The sequence below is a fragment of the Curcuma longa genome, chromosome 17 (genome assembly GCF_044706935.1).
Source record: "Curcuma longa cultivar G26 ecotype Majalengka, Jawa Barat chromosome 17, ITB_CL_G26_1.1, whole genome shotgun sequence".
Lineage (NCBI taxonomy): Eukaryota > Viridiplantae > Streptophyta > Magnoliopsida > Zingiberales > Zingiberaceae > Curcuma > Curcuma longa.
The window spans coordinates 2,299,893-2,313,877 of NC_133877.1; the positions used below are offsets into that span (position 1 = coordinate 2,299,893).

Below are 13,985 nucleotides of genomic sequence, written 5' to 3' on the forward strand. Positions count from 1 at the left end.
AAGGTTTTACTACGTTTGGAGCCTCCGACGACTCCTACTCGAAGGCCCATGTCCCTTGGACCTTTCCTGTGGGCAATCCACTAAATCTCTCTACCAGAAAAAAACATCTGGTAGAGTAGGTGAATACAATGAATTGAAAGTGTGACAACCCCACACTTTCAAATTTTAAATAAGTGTAAAAAAAATAAAAATTAAAAAGTATTTCGTTACCCAACACGTAGAAATTTCTGGACGAGCTTGGATGTTGAGGATGATCTTCCAACAGAAGTTGGACATGATCGTGTTAAAGCTCGGGCTACCGCAAAAGGAGGACGTTGGTTGAAGTTATCTAATTCATGCACCGATTGAAGCTTTATATAAGCGCTATTGAGTTTATCTAGATCCGTAAATGTTAATCACACTTCTCATCCTAAAAATGCAAACTTGATTCATGCCTTGCTTGTGATCTTATTCAGGAACAAAGAATAATTTAAATAAAATTTTATTATTGGTAGAAATAATTTTATAGTCGAGGAGTAATGTGGCTTTAATTAGTAAACAAAGAATAATTCAAATAAAACTTTATTATAAGTAGGAATAATTTTATCCTCTTTAAAACTTTATTATAGGTGGGAATAATTTTATCCTCCAATAAAATTTCAGATTAGCAAAATGAATAATAATGAGGAGTAATTTTGTAGAATTCACTTGCAAAATTAATTAGTCCATATACAAAATAAACCCTGCAAAACAGAGTTAGTATAATAATAAAATGGGCTAAAATACAAAATATTCAAAGTTAATTAAATCTTGTTAATCCAGACCAGAATCTAACCAGATCTCAATTTAGATTACCCAAATGGGTTTAAGTTGGACCGCGCCTAAAGTTTCAAAATGGAACTCGTCCTCACTGGTTCGCTCCTTTAGTGACTTACTTTACTTACCTTAACATAGGTTTATTAGAGTTCTCTAACCCACCAGGTCTTTTGTCAAGGCTCAACCACCCTGGTCTTCCTGTCAAGTCTCTGCCAACTTGATTTTCAACCAGTTGTCAGGCCCCGCGGACCCAACTGAACTTCTTACCAAGACTCAATCATCTTGAACTTTAGCCTAGTGTCTAGTTCTAAGTCTTTCAACCTGCACACTTAGTAAGAAGGTTAAATCCATAACAAACTTAACTTTAACTTATTTGTTATTCATCAAAACTTGAGTTTGACTGTTATGCAAACTGCACGAACAGAAATAATACTCGTAAGGAGTCATATTGAAACCAAGAAATATAGTCATGCTTGTCATCAATTAATAGATCTCTTTACATGTACAACTTAGATATCTCATATTTCTCAAAAAAGCAATTCGATTGATGGAATTTTGTATGATACTTCTAAGGTCGATGAGATTGATATTCAAATATTTATTTTTAGAATGCATTGATTTGACCCTACAAGCATAACTATCAACCAATAACATGTTGTCATCAAAAGCATCAACTCATATTTCTTCCAAAAAAATCTCCTATTTTTTTTCAAGAAACTAGAAAGAGATTCTTTAACAAGAAAGAATTCAGTTCAAATTCAAATATAGGATACCTATCCAAAAGTTTTCGCAACTCAATCATGTATGATGGAGCCCATCCCCAGGTTTTATGGGGTTAGCTTATAGCCGATTGCTAAATGGCTAGGGGTGGGATGAGTTTTTTTTCATGAGTGCATGTATCCGTGGAGAATTGATCTCTTGCCCTATTTTAACAAGCATATCACCCTCTAACCAATTAAACTCACATTCAATTATAGTAAAAGATAGAATCTGTCGCTCTAGCAGTTTCACATGATCGATCATGATTATCTATGAAGAGATAAATCAAAAAACTATAATTGATCACTTAAAAAAAGATTTTTTTTTAATGTCAGATACCATTAAAGTGTTCCATAACTTTATATATATTAAATTATAATATAAATAAATAAATATATATATATATATATATTATGAGACTCTTTTAATATTTTTATAATATAGAGTATCTCATAATAAAAATAAAGATGGGTCATTTTTAATTTCTGTTAGGGTTCTCCGTCTAGAGTTTTGTTCCTATCTTTTCTGGGCCCTACCGCTTCGTTACTTGCCGGCCTTCCTAAGAATCCGATAGCGACGCCTACCCAATAACACACCCACAAGACTCCGGAGCCATCAATCCTTGTGGACCCCGAGCTTCTTCGCTTCGCTTAGCGAGTCGCCGTACGTGAGATTTGCTCGAGGGAGCCAAAAGTGGGGATCGATTTCGGTATCTCAACTTTTAAACTTGTGATAATTCCAACTACCGCTACGCATCATCCGCCTTTTCGAATTATTCCTCATTTAAATCGACTGAGAGCAGATTTATAGCTGTCGAAATTGGTTCTTGATCTCCGCTCGCTTGTCTTGCAGCTCCGGCGATTCCGAATTCTTCAATGCGAGAAGCAACCTCGATTTCTCCACGAATGACGGGGAACGAGCGGCGAAATGGAGCAGAATCGAGTTCGGCGGCAGCGGCGCCGGAGGCCTCAGAGACGGCGGGGGAGGCGGCCGTCGCACCGGCGGCAGAGAACGGCGCCTGTGTGGTCATCGGCGTGGGGCGATGCAGCGGCGGCGAGGCAGACGGCGATAGCGGCGACCGGGAGCGGAAGGGGGATAGGATGTGCCGGATCTGCCACTTGAGTTCTCGTTCCGGGGAGGAGGGGGGTTCGGAGCTGATCCTGCTCGGGTGCCGTTGCAAGGGCGAACTCGGCGTCGCGCACCGCCACTGCGCTGAGGCCTGGTTTGTGGTAAAGGGCAACAGGTTCGTCTTGACTTTTGGATTTTGCTTGATCTGCGTTCATCTCCTTGAGTTCCTCTTCCCTCATCTCGTTTGTGGTGTCTGGAATCTGGTAACACCAACAAAGTTGATTCTAGATCTAGTTCGACAAGTTCTTAGGCCATGAATCGTTTCCCTCACTGCTAGTTCAAGCTTTCTATTGATTAAAGTGGCAGAAAATTCCGGAGTTGTGCTTATTTCTATTGATTATGACATCAAACATTGAAGTTTCCCCTTTATTTACTGCCAGAAATAATTGTTCTTGACAAACAATCACATTAAGTTTCCCCATCATGTAGTCATGTAGATAAATGTGATTTTTTCCCCCCAGATGCTAAGCATTTATACTGAAATATGACCATATAACTCTTGTCCAAAATGAAGATAACAGAAATCTGTGATCATATAGGTTAATTTGTTGGAAAGCTTTGAGAAAATGGAGGAAAAGATAACAGAAAAGATTATACAGGGACATAGAGCTAAATGCATGCTAGTTCATATCCACAAACTTATTGATTTGCTAATGTTTCATAAAATGCATGTACTGGAGATCCATTGCCATACATTATTGTGTTACTGCTTCTACTGCATCAGCAAGTTCTTGCTTCTTTGACACATTAGAGAAATAGGAAATCAAATTTCCAGCTTCTTCTCAGAATTCTACCTTTGCATTTTATCGAATTATCATCATATCTGTTATACAAATGTGGATGCAGATGCTGTGAGATCTGTGGCACCAATGCGAAAAACATCACAATTGTCATAGACAGCAGGGTGGTTCTGGAGGAAGGCCATGCCAGGAGAGAGTTGAACACCCAAAATCCAAGTGACAGCGGCGAGAGGATCGTTTGTTGGAGGCGTCTTCCAGTCTGCAACTCGCTAATGGCTTTCCTCATAATGGCGTTCCTTCTCCTATGGTTCTTCCGCGTAAGTACGTTCTGAGACTTTCTCATCACTACTTCACAAGTAAAAGGTGGAATTTATCACTTTAACGACTTCATCGATCAATTTCATGACTATTTGTGAAGAGTTAAATCGTAAAATTATGATTGACCATTATAAAGAAAGATATTACTTTGATTTTATCGAGATTCGACTTTTCTCCGCTTCAACCATTATCTTCATTATCGGCCATTGACTTGGAAAGTTTAAGCAGCTAATGAAGTCTAGAGTAGATTTGGAGATGTCTAAGTATGCCGACATTTTTGCTTCACTTCATCGATAAATTTCACACAAGAAATTCGAATTTCGTCACCGTGACATCACACTCCTGCCTTCGCCCTATAAGTCAAGCTGACTTAACCCTGCCCTGCCCCCGCTGGATGACATGGAGGAAGAAGAAGAGTTCGCCGAAGCTGACGTGTTGTGGCCCGAGGCCGAGCCAGAGCCCGAGCCCGACCGCCCAGGCGCGGGCGACGACGACGGCGACGAGAAGCCGGCGCGACCATTCGACTGCCGGAAGCCCGCGTCTCGCCCCGTCAGGATCCCTGCTCCTAGGGCGGCGCCACCGGGAGGGAGAAGGGGCACCGTTAGCTGCGGCAACGGGGAGAGCGTGGAGTGCGGAGTGCCGCCGCACGTGATGGTGCAGCGGAGGGCGGCGGCGTTCGCCGGGAGGGAGAAGGGGCGGCGGGTTTGCGACTTCAGGGACGCCGTCCTCCGACTCACTGGATTCATTGAGGGATGAGAGGGAATTCTCTCACGCCATGAGAGATTCGTCCTTAACATTTTAATTGAATTTAGGGGGATGAGAGATGGCCTAAGAAATTCGAACAAATACACATATATTTTGGATTAGATACGATTTTGGATTAGTTTTTGTTTTTGATTGAAACCATTTAGATGAAGTCAATGATAGTGCCAGGAATGTGTTGGAGCCACGTTTGCAGTTGAAAGCTTTGTAGGACGCGCGACGCTTATATATATAAGCTAGATTTTCCGAAAGTGTTTCAACAGTCTCATGTTTATTATTTTAAGAGTTAGGTTATAATATTAAGATTTTTTAGAAAAAAAATAATAAAATTAGAAAAAAAAAATAATAATCATGGGTGTATTGATAAGAAATGCGGATAACAATCTTACACATCTTAATAATAAAAAAATAATTAAATTTTTTTATTTAATATTATAATTTAATCTTTAAATCTAAAGAGAACATTTTAAATAACTTAATCGTAAATAAAAAAAATAAAAAAATGACATTATTCATATTTCAGGTGTCCAAAAGTCATTTGGATGTTTAGATCACTTTTGTCATATACCGCACATAGGATATCAATTTATTATATAGTCCTAATATACTACATATCTGTATATGTGCGCAATGTCAGTGATAGAAGATTTCTGACGTTCGGATCACTTCCGAGTGTATGAAAGAGAAAAGTTTCATTTTATAATTTATTTATTTATTTTATTAATATTTAAGGATTTTGACTTTAAGTTAGGTTATAGTATTATATAAAAAAATTTAAAATGAAAAAAATAAGTTACTCACGGGGTGTACAGAATAAATAGTGCACTGCTTCTGTGCACAAACTATTTGGGTAATATCGCAAATGTGCGTGCACAAACTATTGGTAATGGAAATGTGGATAGTTATCAAAACTGCCCACTTGTCTTGTGATTTATCCCACTACCTTTCCCCTTTATAAAAGTGTGCGTCTAAGTTTCAGAGAGATGTGATAGAATGTTTTCAGTAGCTTATGTGAAATTACTTCGGAGGAAGAACATTCATTATCGATATGAATTTGGTCTATGAAAAATGAAGGATTGTCCGATCCATAATGTCTTTTCGATGACAAGTAAAAAAGAACAAGATCAACAAACAATCATTGTAAATGTTTATCATTTTTATTTAATAATTAATGTCAAATCGACAATGATATCAAAACAGTAGACTTTAAATGCATAATTTTATTTTTCCTATTATCTCATGACCAACGTGTTTAAGATCAAAAATCGCTATTTGATATATATGCTCGAATACATATTGCATATAAATCAGAATATATATACAGTAAAATATTGCTCGGTGTTAAACAGCAATATTTATTAGGGAATAATAGCGATAGCATGGTCATGGGTAAAGTACTACTGAGTAGCAATAAACACAGTGAACAATGAATTATCGATAACATGGTTTGAGTCTTCGGGGCAATGGTAGGACAGCCGGATTGTGATTTAGGGATCCGCGGTTCGATTCCCAACTACGGCGTATTTATAAAAATTTTCTTCCAAATGAGGAACGCAATCAAAGGATGCTGGGCATCTGGATTGACCGCCGTATGCGCTTCCCGATTTACTTTGGTGGTCGGTAGAAAACTTGAGTAGATCAGGCCGATCACTGAACAATGAATGAATCCTGAACAATGAATTATTCGATAGCATGATTTGAACAGCAATAAACACAATGAACATCCATATAGATTTGATATTTTAATAAATATCAATTGACTATTTTGAACAGTTATTATATTATTAATAAAAGAATGAATAGTAATATAAAAATAATATAGATACCGTTCATGTATTTTTTTTTTATTCACGTGTTTTTTTACCGTTCATCGTTTTAGAAATTTGTTTGAGAAAAAATAAAATTACCTTATGACTGTGACGATTCTAAAAGATGAATAGTAATTCTTAAAAAAAATTAAAAAATTATTTCAATTGGATTAAAATTGATGTAATATTTTTTTATTGTTTAAATTGGATTGAAATAGAATTGGATTAAAAAAAAAATCCATTTGAGTTTAAAAAAAATCTAATTAAATTAGTTCTAATAAGAGGACTAAATTTGCATTCAAAACTCGATAATATGTTTGGACTTGATTAGTCGAGTACACTACTCTGTTTTTGTATTCAAGAGCACAACTGCTGAATGGTTTAACGTGTACTATCAAATCATGCCGAGTGGCTTCGGCATGAGGATGTCAAATGAGACTCGGGATGATGTACCGACCTCACAGTTGGTTAAATCCCATTCGAAATCGGCATGAATAACTCAGACTCAAAATGTCAAGAAGGATATTCAACGTGTCGAGTGGTTGATCAAAAGAACAACATGGAATCAAACTTAAACAACCTAGATTCAATTGGCTTATGAGGCTTATGGAGTCGGCATTGTTTGCAAATCGAGCGACTCAGGTATGCCAAGTGGGCACTCGGACTCCGTTAACAACATGACTCAGGTTTGCCCAGTGGGGGCGCTAGTCGAGTCGTTCGAGATGTACCTATTCAAATTCGACTTCGACTTTTATAGTCTGTTTTTGATCGGACTCGGGCAAACGAAGTGCAGTAGCGCTCGGGATTCTTAGAAGGAGTCGATCACACTTGTACCATTTAGAATCTGGATACAGTAGTTGATCGAATAATCGACTAGAGCTCATAAAATCGAGAAAATTTATTATTCCTTGATTTTTTATATGTGTTCATAGTGTGTTAGTTATATGCTTATTTTGAATTGAAATGAACTAGTTTTATTATTGATTAGTCAGTTTTGTACTAACTATATTAATTTTAATTTCAAATGACACGTATAATATACACTATGAGTCGTCATGATGTGTTGTGAAATAAACTAAGGGAGGCTATCGAGAAGATAGTATATGATCCTGTTTATAGAGTCAGAGGACACATGAGAAGGCTTGATAATTTATTCTAGTGACTCGAGCAGCAGGATTTTCTTGTTTTGGATAATTATCGAATTTGAGCTCTGGTTCAATCGCTACCGAAACGCCTCAATGAAGTAGCACAACATATATGGGGACACTATGAAGGACGCATCACGTATGTGGAGATGACAAAAGAGCTACTTTATCATTTAGACGATGTGGATAGTAATGGAACACCTCCTTGAGAGGATCCTGAAGTAATTGAGGTGGATCTGAAATAGAATCTAAATATGGATTCAAAGAATCAAAAAGTCAGTCTGCTTGAGAATGCCCTAGTTAAGTCAAGAAAGATAGAGATTTTATTGATTAGTACTACGCTAGCGTCTGTCCTAATGAGAGTAGTAGTGACTTATCTAGTTTCTTAGAGTTGTTTAAGTTATAAGTTAGCAGAGTATGTTATGTATTAATAAACTTTTAATAATATTATTATGTGTTAATAATCTTAAATTTAAATGATGAGTTCATTTAATAATATGTTTATTTAATGATTTTAATAATATATTCATTTCATGATTAGTTAATTTAATAATTAGTTCATTTGATAGAATATATATAATATAATTGATCAATGTTGAGTACATTAGATAATAAAAATGATGAATAAAAACATAGTTATCATTTAATTTTTATACCAATTGAGCTAAGTCAAATCAAACTAAAACAAATCTAAAATGAAACAAACTATTGAAATGATTTTTCGAGTTTGATTTGATTTTTTTTTTATGAATTTAAGATTAGTTTAAACTTGACTTGAACTTAGTTTAATTCAAATATTATTTTATTATTTAAAATTTTTATATTTAAAACTTATTTGATTGTATGACAATAAAAAATTTATCGATAAATATTATCAATAAATATTAATAAATTAAATATATATATTTAAATTTATTTATCTAATTTAAAAAAATATTTAAATTTAGTTAATTAATTAATTAATGTATTGAACGAACATAGATAAACTTATTAAATTAAATATTAAAATTTTTTATGAATATTAAATTCATTTACTCCTTTTCTTTTGTAAAAAAAAAGGAATCCACCACCTTAACGGTCCTATGACCGTATGTGAAGAGGTAAATCGAGAAACTGCAGTTGATCACAACACAGAAGGGTATCAACTCAGCTATGCTCCGGGGACAATTCATTTACTCCCTTAGATTTTATTTAACAGAGTCCATATGATTAATAAACGGTGTATTTAGAGAACGACTTTAGAAAATAGAAAGTTATTTTCTTACTCTCTTTTTAATTAAATGATCCTGATTAATAAATTTAATTATAAAATATTTTAATAATAATTATTTACTTTAATTATTGTAAGAATTAGTTGTTTACTTTAATTGTCTTTTTTTTCCCTCCACATTTCCTCTTCTATTCTTTAATATAGATCTACAAATGGCCCACTCTCTGGCTGTCCTAATTTATTGAATATCATCACAAACAAAATAATGGATCTAATAAATATGATAATAATATAGACAGATAAATCAAAAAACCAAAATATATCTCCATATGCGAAATTATTGGGGCGCAGGATTCGGGGACCACCTCGACGTCCAATAAAGACACCTCGTGATGTGGTAGGAAAAAAAATTCAATGCAGTACGACAAGTCAATTGCTTCACTAGAAAAGAAATATTCCACAGTGAAATAATTATTATTTTTTATTTAAGAAAATATAATTTATTTCATTTCATAAAAGAAAGGAAACACAAAGGGCGTGGTGGACTACGGTCAACGCTCACCGGACAGTCAACTGTCGGTGTTTCCAACTCGCTCTCCGTCGTTCTTGCCTCCTTTCAACTGCGCCACCAGCTCCTGGAGCGCCGCCTGCGACGACCCCCCTTCTCCGACCGCCGCTGCCGCCATCTCCTTCATGTCCGCCGCACGCTCCCTCAGCCTCCTACCTCCCTCAGACTCCATTAACCAGCGCACCTTCGTCTCGATCTCCTCCGCAGGCACCAGCCCCTCGTACCCCTCCACCGCCGCCGCCACCTGGATCTCCTCCACCAGGAACACCTTGTTCATCCGTTGCTCCGCGTACAGCGGCCAACCCAGCATGGGCACACCGGCTACCACCGCCTCCAGCACCGAGTTCCACCCGCAGTGGGTCACGAACCCTCCCACCGCCGCGTGGCGGAGCACCTCCGACTGCGGCGCCCACGCCTTCACCACCAGCCCCCGAGCGCGCGTCCGCTCCAGGAAACCCTCGGGAAGCAGCGCGTCCAGGTCCGGCTCGGGCGGCGCTTCGAACCGCTTGGATGGGTCATGGCTCGGCGGGCTCCGGACCACCCACAAGAACCGGTGCCCACTCCGGTCAAGTCCTGTCGCGATCTCCCTCAACTGCTCCTCCTCGAACTGCCCGATACTGCCGAAACAGAGGAAGACGACGCTGGCGTTCGGGAGGGCGTCGAGCCACGCTAAGCACTCGCCTCCGCCGTCCGTCTTCCTCTCGGTGATCAGAGGGCCGATGGTGTACACCGGCGGCGTGGAGCGGCCGTCGGTGAGGCAGAGACCGGCGGCGACGGCCTCGAGCGCGCGCGGCTCGAGTTCCCGGAAGGTGTTGACGAAGATGCCTTTGACATCAGGCGTGCGATTGGTGAGGTAGACGAAGTCTCTGTAGGCGTCGTCGTCGCGGTCGAGCAACGGGACGACCATGTGGTCGGCGGGAAGCAAGGGGACGCCGGGGATGGAAAGCGGCGTGCCGGCGAGGTCGCGAAAGCTACTAGGGGCGCAGGCGACGTCGAGAGAGGGGAGATGGAGGAAGACGGCGAGGACGGCGGCGCCAGATGTGAAGAACAGGAAGCAAGGGAGGTGGAGGGGGACGGCGACGTCGAGAGCGAAGAGGCAGAACATGTCGAGGACAAGGGCTCTGGGGGCAGGGGAGAGGGAGCGGAGGAAGGCGAGGAGGTTGGAGTTGGAGCGGCGGAGGAGGGCGAAGGCGAGGGCCTCGCGGTGACGGGAGGAGGGGTTGGGGAGCAGGTCGACGGGGGAGGCGGTAGAAGGCGATGCCGGGGTTGGCGGCGGAGGCGCGGGCGATGAAGGCGGCAGTGGAGCCAGTGTTGTAGGGTGGGTCGACAGTGACGATGGTCACGGCGAGGCCACGGTGGAGGAAGAGGCGGCCGAGCTCCACCATAGAGACCAGGTGGCCCATCCCCGGCGACGGGTACAGCACCACCATCTCCTTCTCGCCGTTCTCGGTCGTCGCCATAGATAATTCAAGACTCTCTCTTCGGATCTTTTGCAATGATCGATGGATCTAAAATTAGGCCAACTTTATAGCGATGGTAAAACAACCTGACGTGGCATTCTCTGGTTGGATGAATTAGTGCGGTGTGTCGGGGAAATGGTGGAGAGTCAAAGCATGGCAAGCAACTTTGACTAGATTGTGATGAGAGAAGCGCTTAGCTAATGTGCCTGAATCCTGACGTATAATTAACTGTAGGGAAATGTACTAAGTTAAAGGGATCATAATTACTAAGATCTTTCATTGTCATGCTCAAATTTAAACAAGACAAGTTCGTGATCCATATTTGAAACAAATTTACGATTTTTAGATTAGTCAAGTTTTTGGCTAAATAAAAAAAATGATGAACCTTTAACAGTTACAATCAAATCCAGAGTATACCTTATATATATATTGTTCCGGTTTGAGATCATCTATGAGTGAGTTACCGACTGAGGATGGTAAAATCACGCAAGACTCACAGGCAGAAGAGAAACAGTGGAGCTCCTGTCAAACTGCAAAGAGAAGGAGGATGGATACGGAAGCCGGGGGAGTGTCCTGACTTAATCGATCTGATACTCAAGTCAGACCGTAATTGGAGATAAAGAAGAAAACTCGGAAATGTAAATAGCTGAGAACGTTGATTGTGCGTGTGTGCGTATCTGCGCTGGTAAAAAGCGGGGTCATTATATGGAATCATCAGAGGGAACATCTCATTTGCGATCAAAGGGTGTTATATCGAAGGTAAGGAGAATATCATGTCACTGCGGTAGTTAAGGGTACTACTACCCATGCCTGTACGGTCTAGGACCATGCTATTTTAGTAGAGTAGGCGATCTACCGTTGTATATTTTACTATCTTGCATGTCAGTCTGATGGCAGTTTGGTAAGTCGAGAGAGATAGTAATGCCGGAACGAAGCTACTTGAGCGGGAGATCACATATTCACTCGGGAGTAGAGCCAGTTGAGCACCAAGTGGGACACCGAATAGACTATGGAGTCTATTGACCAGGGGATTGAGTCGAAGATCAACCATTGAGCTAGGGCAGTTGACCAGGCGAGTGAGTGAGGGGGTCGGTGGGTCTAGGAATAGGGTGCTGAACCGGAGTTGGCTTAGAGCTCGGGCATGTAGCTCAAGTTTAGAGTTCGGGACGTCGAGCCGAGTTAGTTAAGGGGTTGGGCATCGAATTTAGCTAGTTGGGCATAAGATCGAACCTTACACCTATCATATCGTTGTCAATTGAATTAAACTTAGACGTACTAACCACCCTCGAGTAGGCACTGCCAGAACTGCCCATTAAATGCTCGACGCAAGTGGACGGCATCTGAAATCATTATGAGCAAATAGTGTTTATATATATTTATATGTATATATTTGTGTGCGTTTTTATTTAGAATTAAATCATTTAAGATTTTTGATCTCAATTTGAACACACTAGAACGATTGATTTGGATGATTTACTACTAAGATTTGATTCAAATAGTATATTTAAGAAAATCATACTCAAATATATATACATTTAGCCACGACGGAAGAGGAGGATATTATCTCAGCTTCGTCAAAATTTAAACCCTTATTCTCTTCTACAACTTTGGTCTATCATAACTAACTCAGCTATATCCCGACGGCCCTAATTTAAACACTTGCTATTACTAGAACGATTGATTTGGATGATTTACTACTAAGATTTGATCCAAATAATATATTTAAGAAAATCATGCCCAAATATATATACATTTATCTAACCTGATTAATTCTAAAAAAGTTCGATTCCAAATGTTAGATCACTTTATGCTTCTTGAATTTACTCTCTAGCTATAATCAGTAGAAAATACGAAAGGGAAAGAAAACAAGATAGATACGACATCAAACGTATATTCTAACATTGATGAGCAACACGAATCTCAAAGTCATAGTCAACCGCTTGATCATTAATATCTTTTGATCAAAATTACTTAATCGACTACTAGTTAACTAATAATAACATTTAATCGATTGATAATTATTAAATATCATCTTATTGCTTGATGGGTGAAAATAACATTTGTGAACAAATTTAATATATAAAAGTATCCAGAATTGATATTCTGTGCGCCGCTCTCATGCGCTCCTGTGCGCGTTAGGCTGATCACCGTCCATCACGCGTGATCGCGCAGATCTAACCGTCCAAAAGTGAGAATGCACAGTGCTCTCTACGCCTGACCCGTCGATCGACATGCCACTCGCCGACGCGTCGACCAGTGTCGGATTTCGGCCGGATTGTGGCCGGAATCCGGCGCAATTTGGCCGGAAACACGTCGGCAGTGGCACACGGCGTTCCCGGCCAAATCGCGATTGAATTCCGACCAAATCACGGTCGGAGACTGGCCGAGGAAGGACCGACGTGCGACGGCGGTCCTTCCCCGGCCGGTTTTCGGCCGCGATTTGGTCGGAATCCGGCCGCGATTTGGTCGGAATCCGGCCGCCATTTGGCCAAGAACGCCGTGTGCCATTGTCGGCGTGTTTCCGACCAAATTGTCCCGGATTCTGGTCACAATCCGATTGGATCCGACGTCGGACGACGCGTCAGCGAGTGGCGCGTCGAACGGGCCCGATCCAGGGACGAACGATGATCGGATGATGCGGCGACGACAGCCAGAAGCTGAGGGGGTCGACTGTATCGCGCATGGGGGTCGCGCAGCGGGATCGCGCAGAATATCACAGCTTTAAAAGTATGTATAGTTAATTTGTTAATATTCAAATTGTTCTCCAAACAATACCTATAAATAATATCCATGTATAAAATTTATAAACTGTACTAATTAACAAAATTTCAAATTTATAAATAAATAAAGAAAATTTTAAAATAAATAAATTTATAATATCAAATTCACTAACCAATTAAATAAATATCAAATTGAAAGCCCTTAACTTATCAAATAAGCTACAATGTATTTAAAAAAATCAATAAAAGCAATTGAATATTTAGCCGACTTACTTTTTTATTCGTCAATTCCATCGGAAAACTGCTGGATTGGCCGATTTGGTCAACCAAACACGGATCGATCAGACGCCGTATAATAAAAAAGCGGCGCGTGGCGTGGGCCATCGAGCTTCTACATGGAAATTTTGTTGCCAAGGCGAAGCAATCAATACCGACCAGCCACTTAATTGATGGGAAGGAGACACGAAACTGTCGTCTTTCCGCGTTTTCTTATCCGCTGGCATCACGTTCGATGGATTCGCAAACTATAAAAATCGAATGCAGTGGAGTTTTTCAAGATCATCGCAATTCAG

General features: G+C 40.1%; 3 protein-coding genes across 3 annotated transcripts; 2 read left to right on the forward strand and 1 right to left on the reverse strand.

Annotated features, from left to right (window-relative positions):
* The first annotated feature begins 2,441 nt into the window (after positions 1-2,441).
* On the forward strand, positions 2,442-3,783 carry LOC141812011 (uncharacterized). The gene is made up of 2 exons (XM_074700102.1): positions 2,442-2,797; positions 3,529-3,783. Exons 1-2 carry the CDS (start codon positions 2,460-2,462, stop codon positions 3,752-3,754), a joined length of 564 nt encoding a protein of 187 aa, XP_074556203.1. The 5' UTR covers positions 2,442-2,459; the 3' UTR covers positions 3,755-3,783.
* Positions 3,784-4,139: 356 nt separating this feature from the next.
* Positions 4,140-4,496, forward strand: LOC141811500 (uncharacterized). Its single transcript, XM_074699527.1, has one exon. The coding sequence runs from the start codon at positions 4,140-4,142 to the stop codon at positions 4,494-4,496; it is 357 nt and encodes a 118-aa protein (XP_074555628.1).
* Positions 4,497-9,127: 4,631 nt separating this feature from the next.
* LOC141848620 (UDP-glycosyltransferase 88F3-like) lies at positions 9,128-10,706 on the reverse strand. Its single transcript, XM_074736667.1, is given in 2 exon segments — positions 9,128-10,474; positions 10,476-10,706. Coding segments are annotated over 2 exon segments (1,458 nt in total). The 5' UTR covers positions 10,694-10,706; the 3' UTR covers positions 9,128-9,234.
* Positions 10,707-13,985: the final 3,279 nt, after the last annotated feature.

Excerpts from the sequence above, each read along its gene's own strand:
- LOC141812011 (XM_074700102.1), top strand. The coding sequence starts at position 2,460 with ATGACGGGGAACGAGCGGCGAAATGGAGCAGAATCGAGTTCGGCGGCA. Across the intron at positions 2,798-3,528 it reads TTTGTGGTAAAGGGCAACAG|ATGCTGTGAGATCTGTGGCA; the intron begins GTTCGTCTTGAC and ends ATGTGGATGCAG.
- LOC141811500 (XM_074699527.1), top strand. The coding sequence starts at position 4,140 with ATGGAGGAAGAAGAAGAGTTCGCCGAAGCTGACGTGTTGTGGCCCGAG.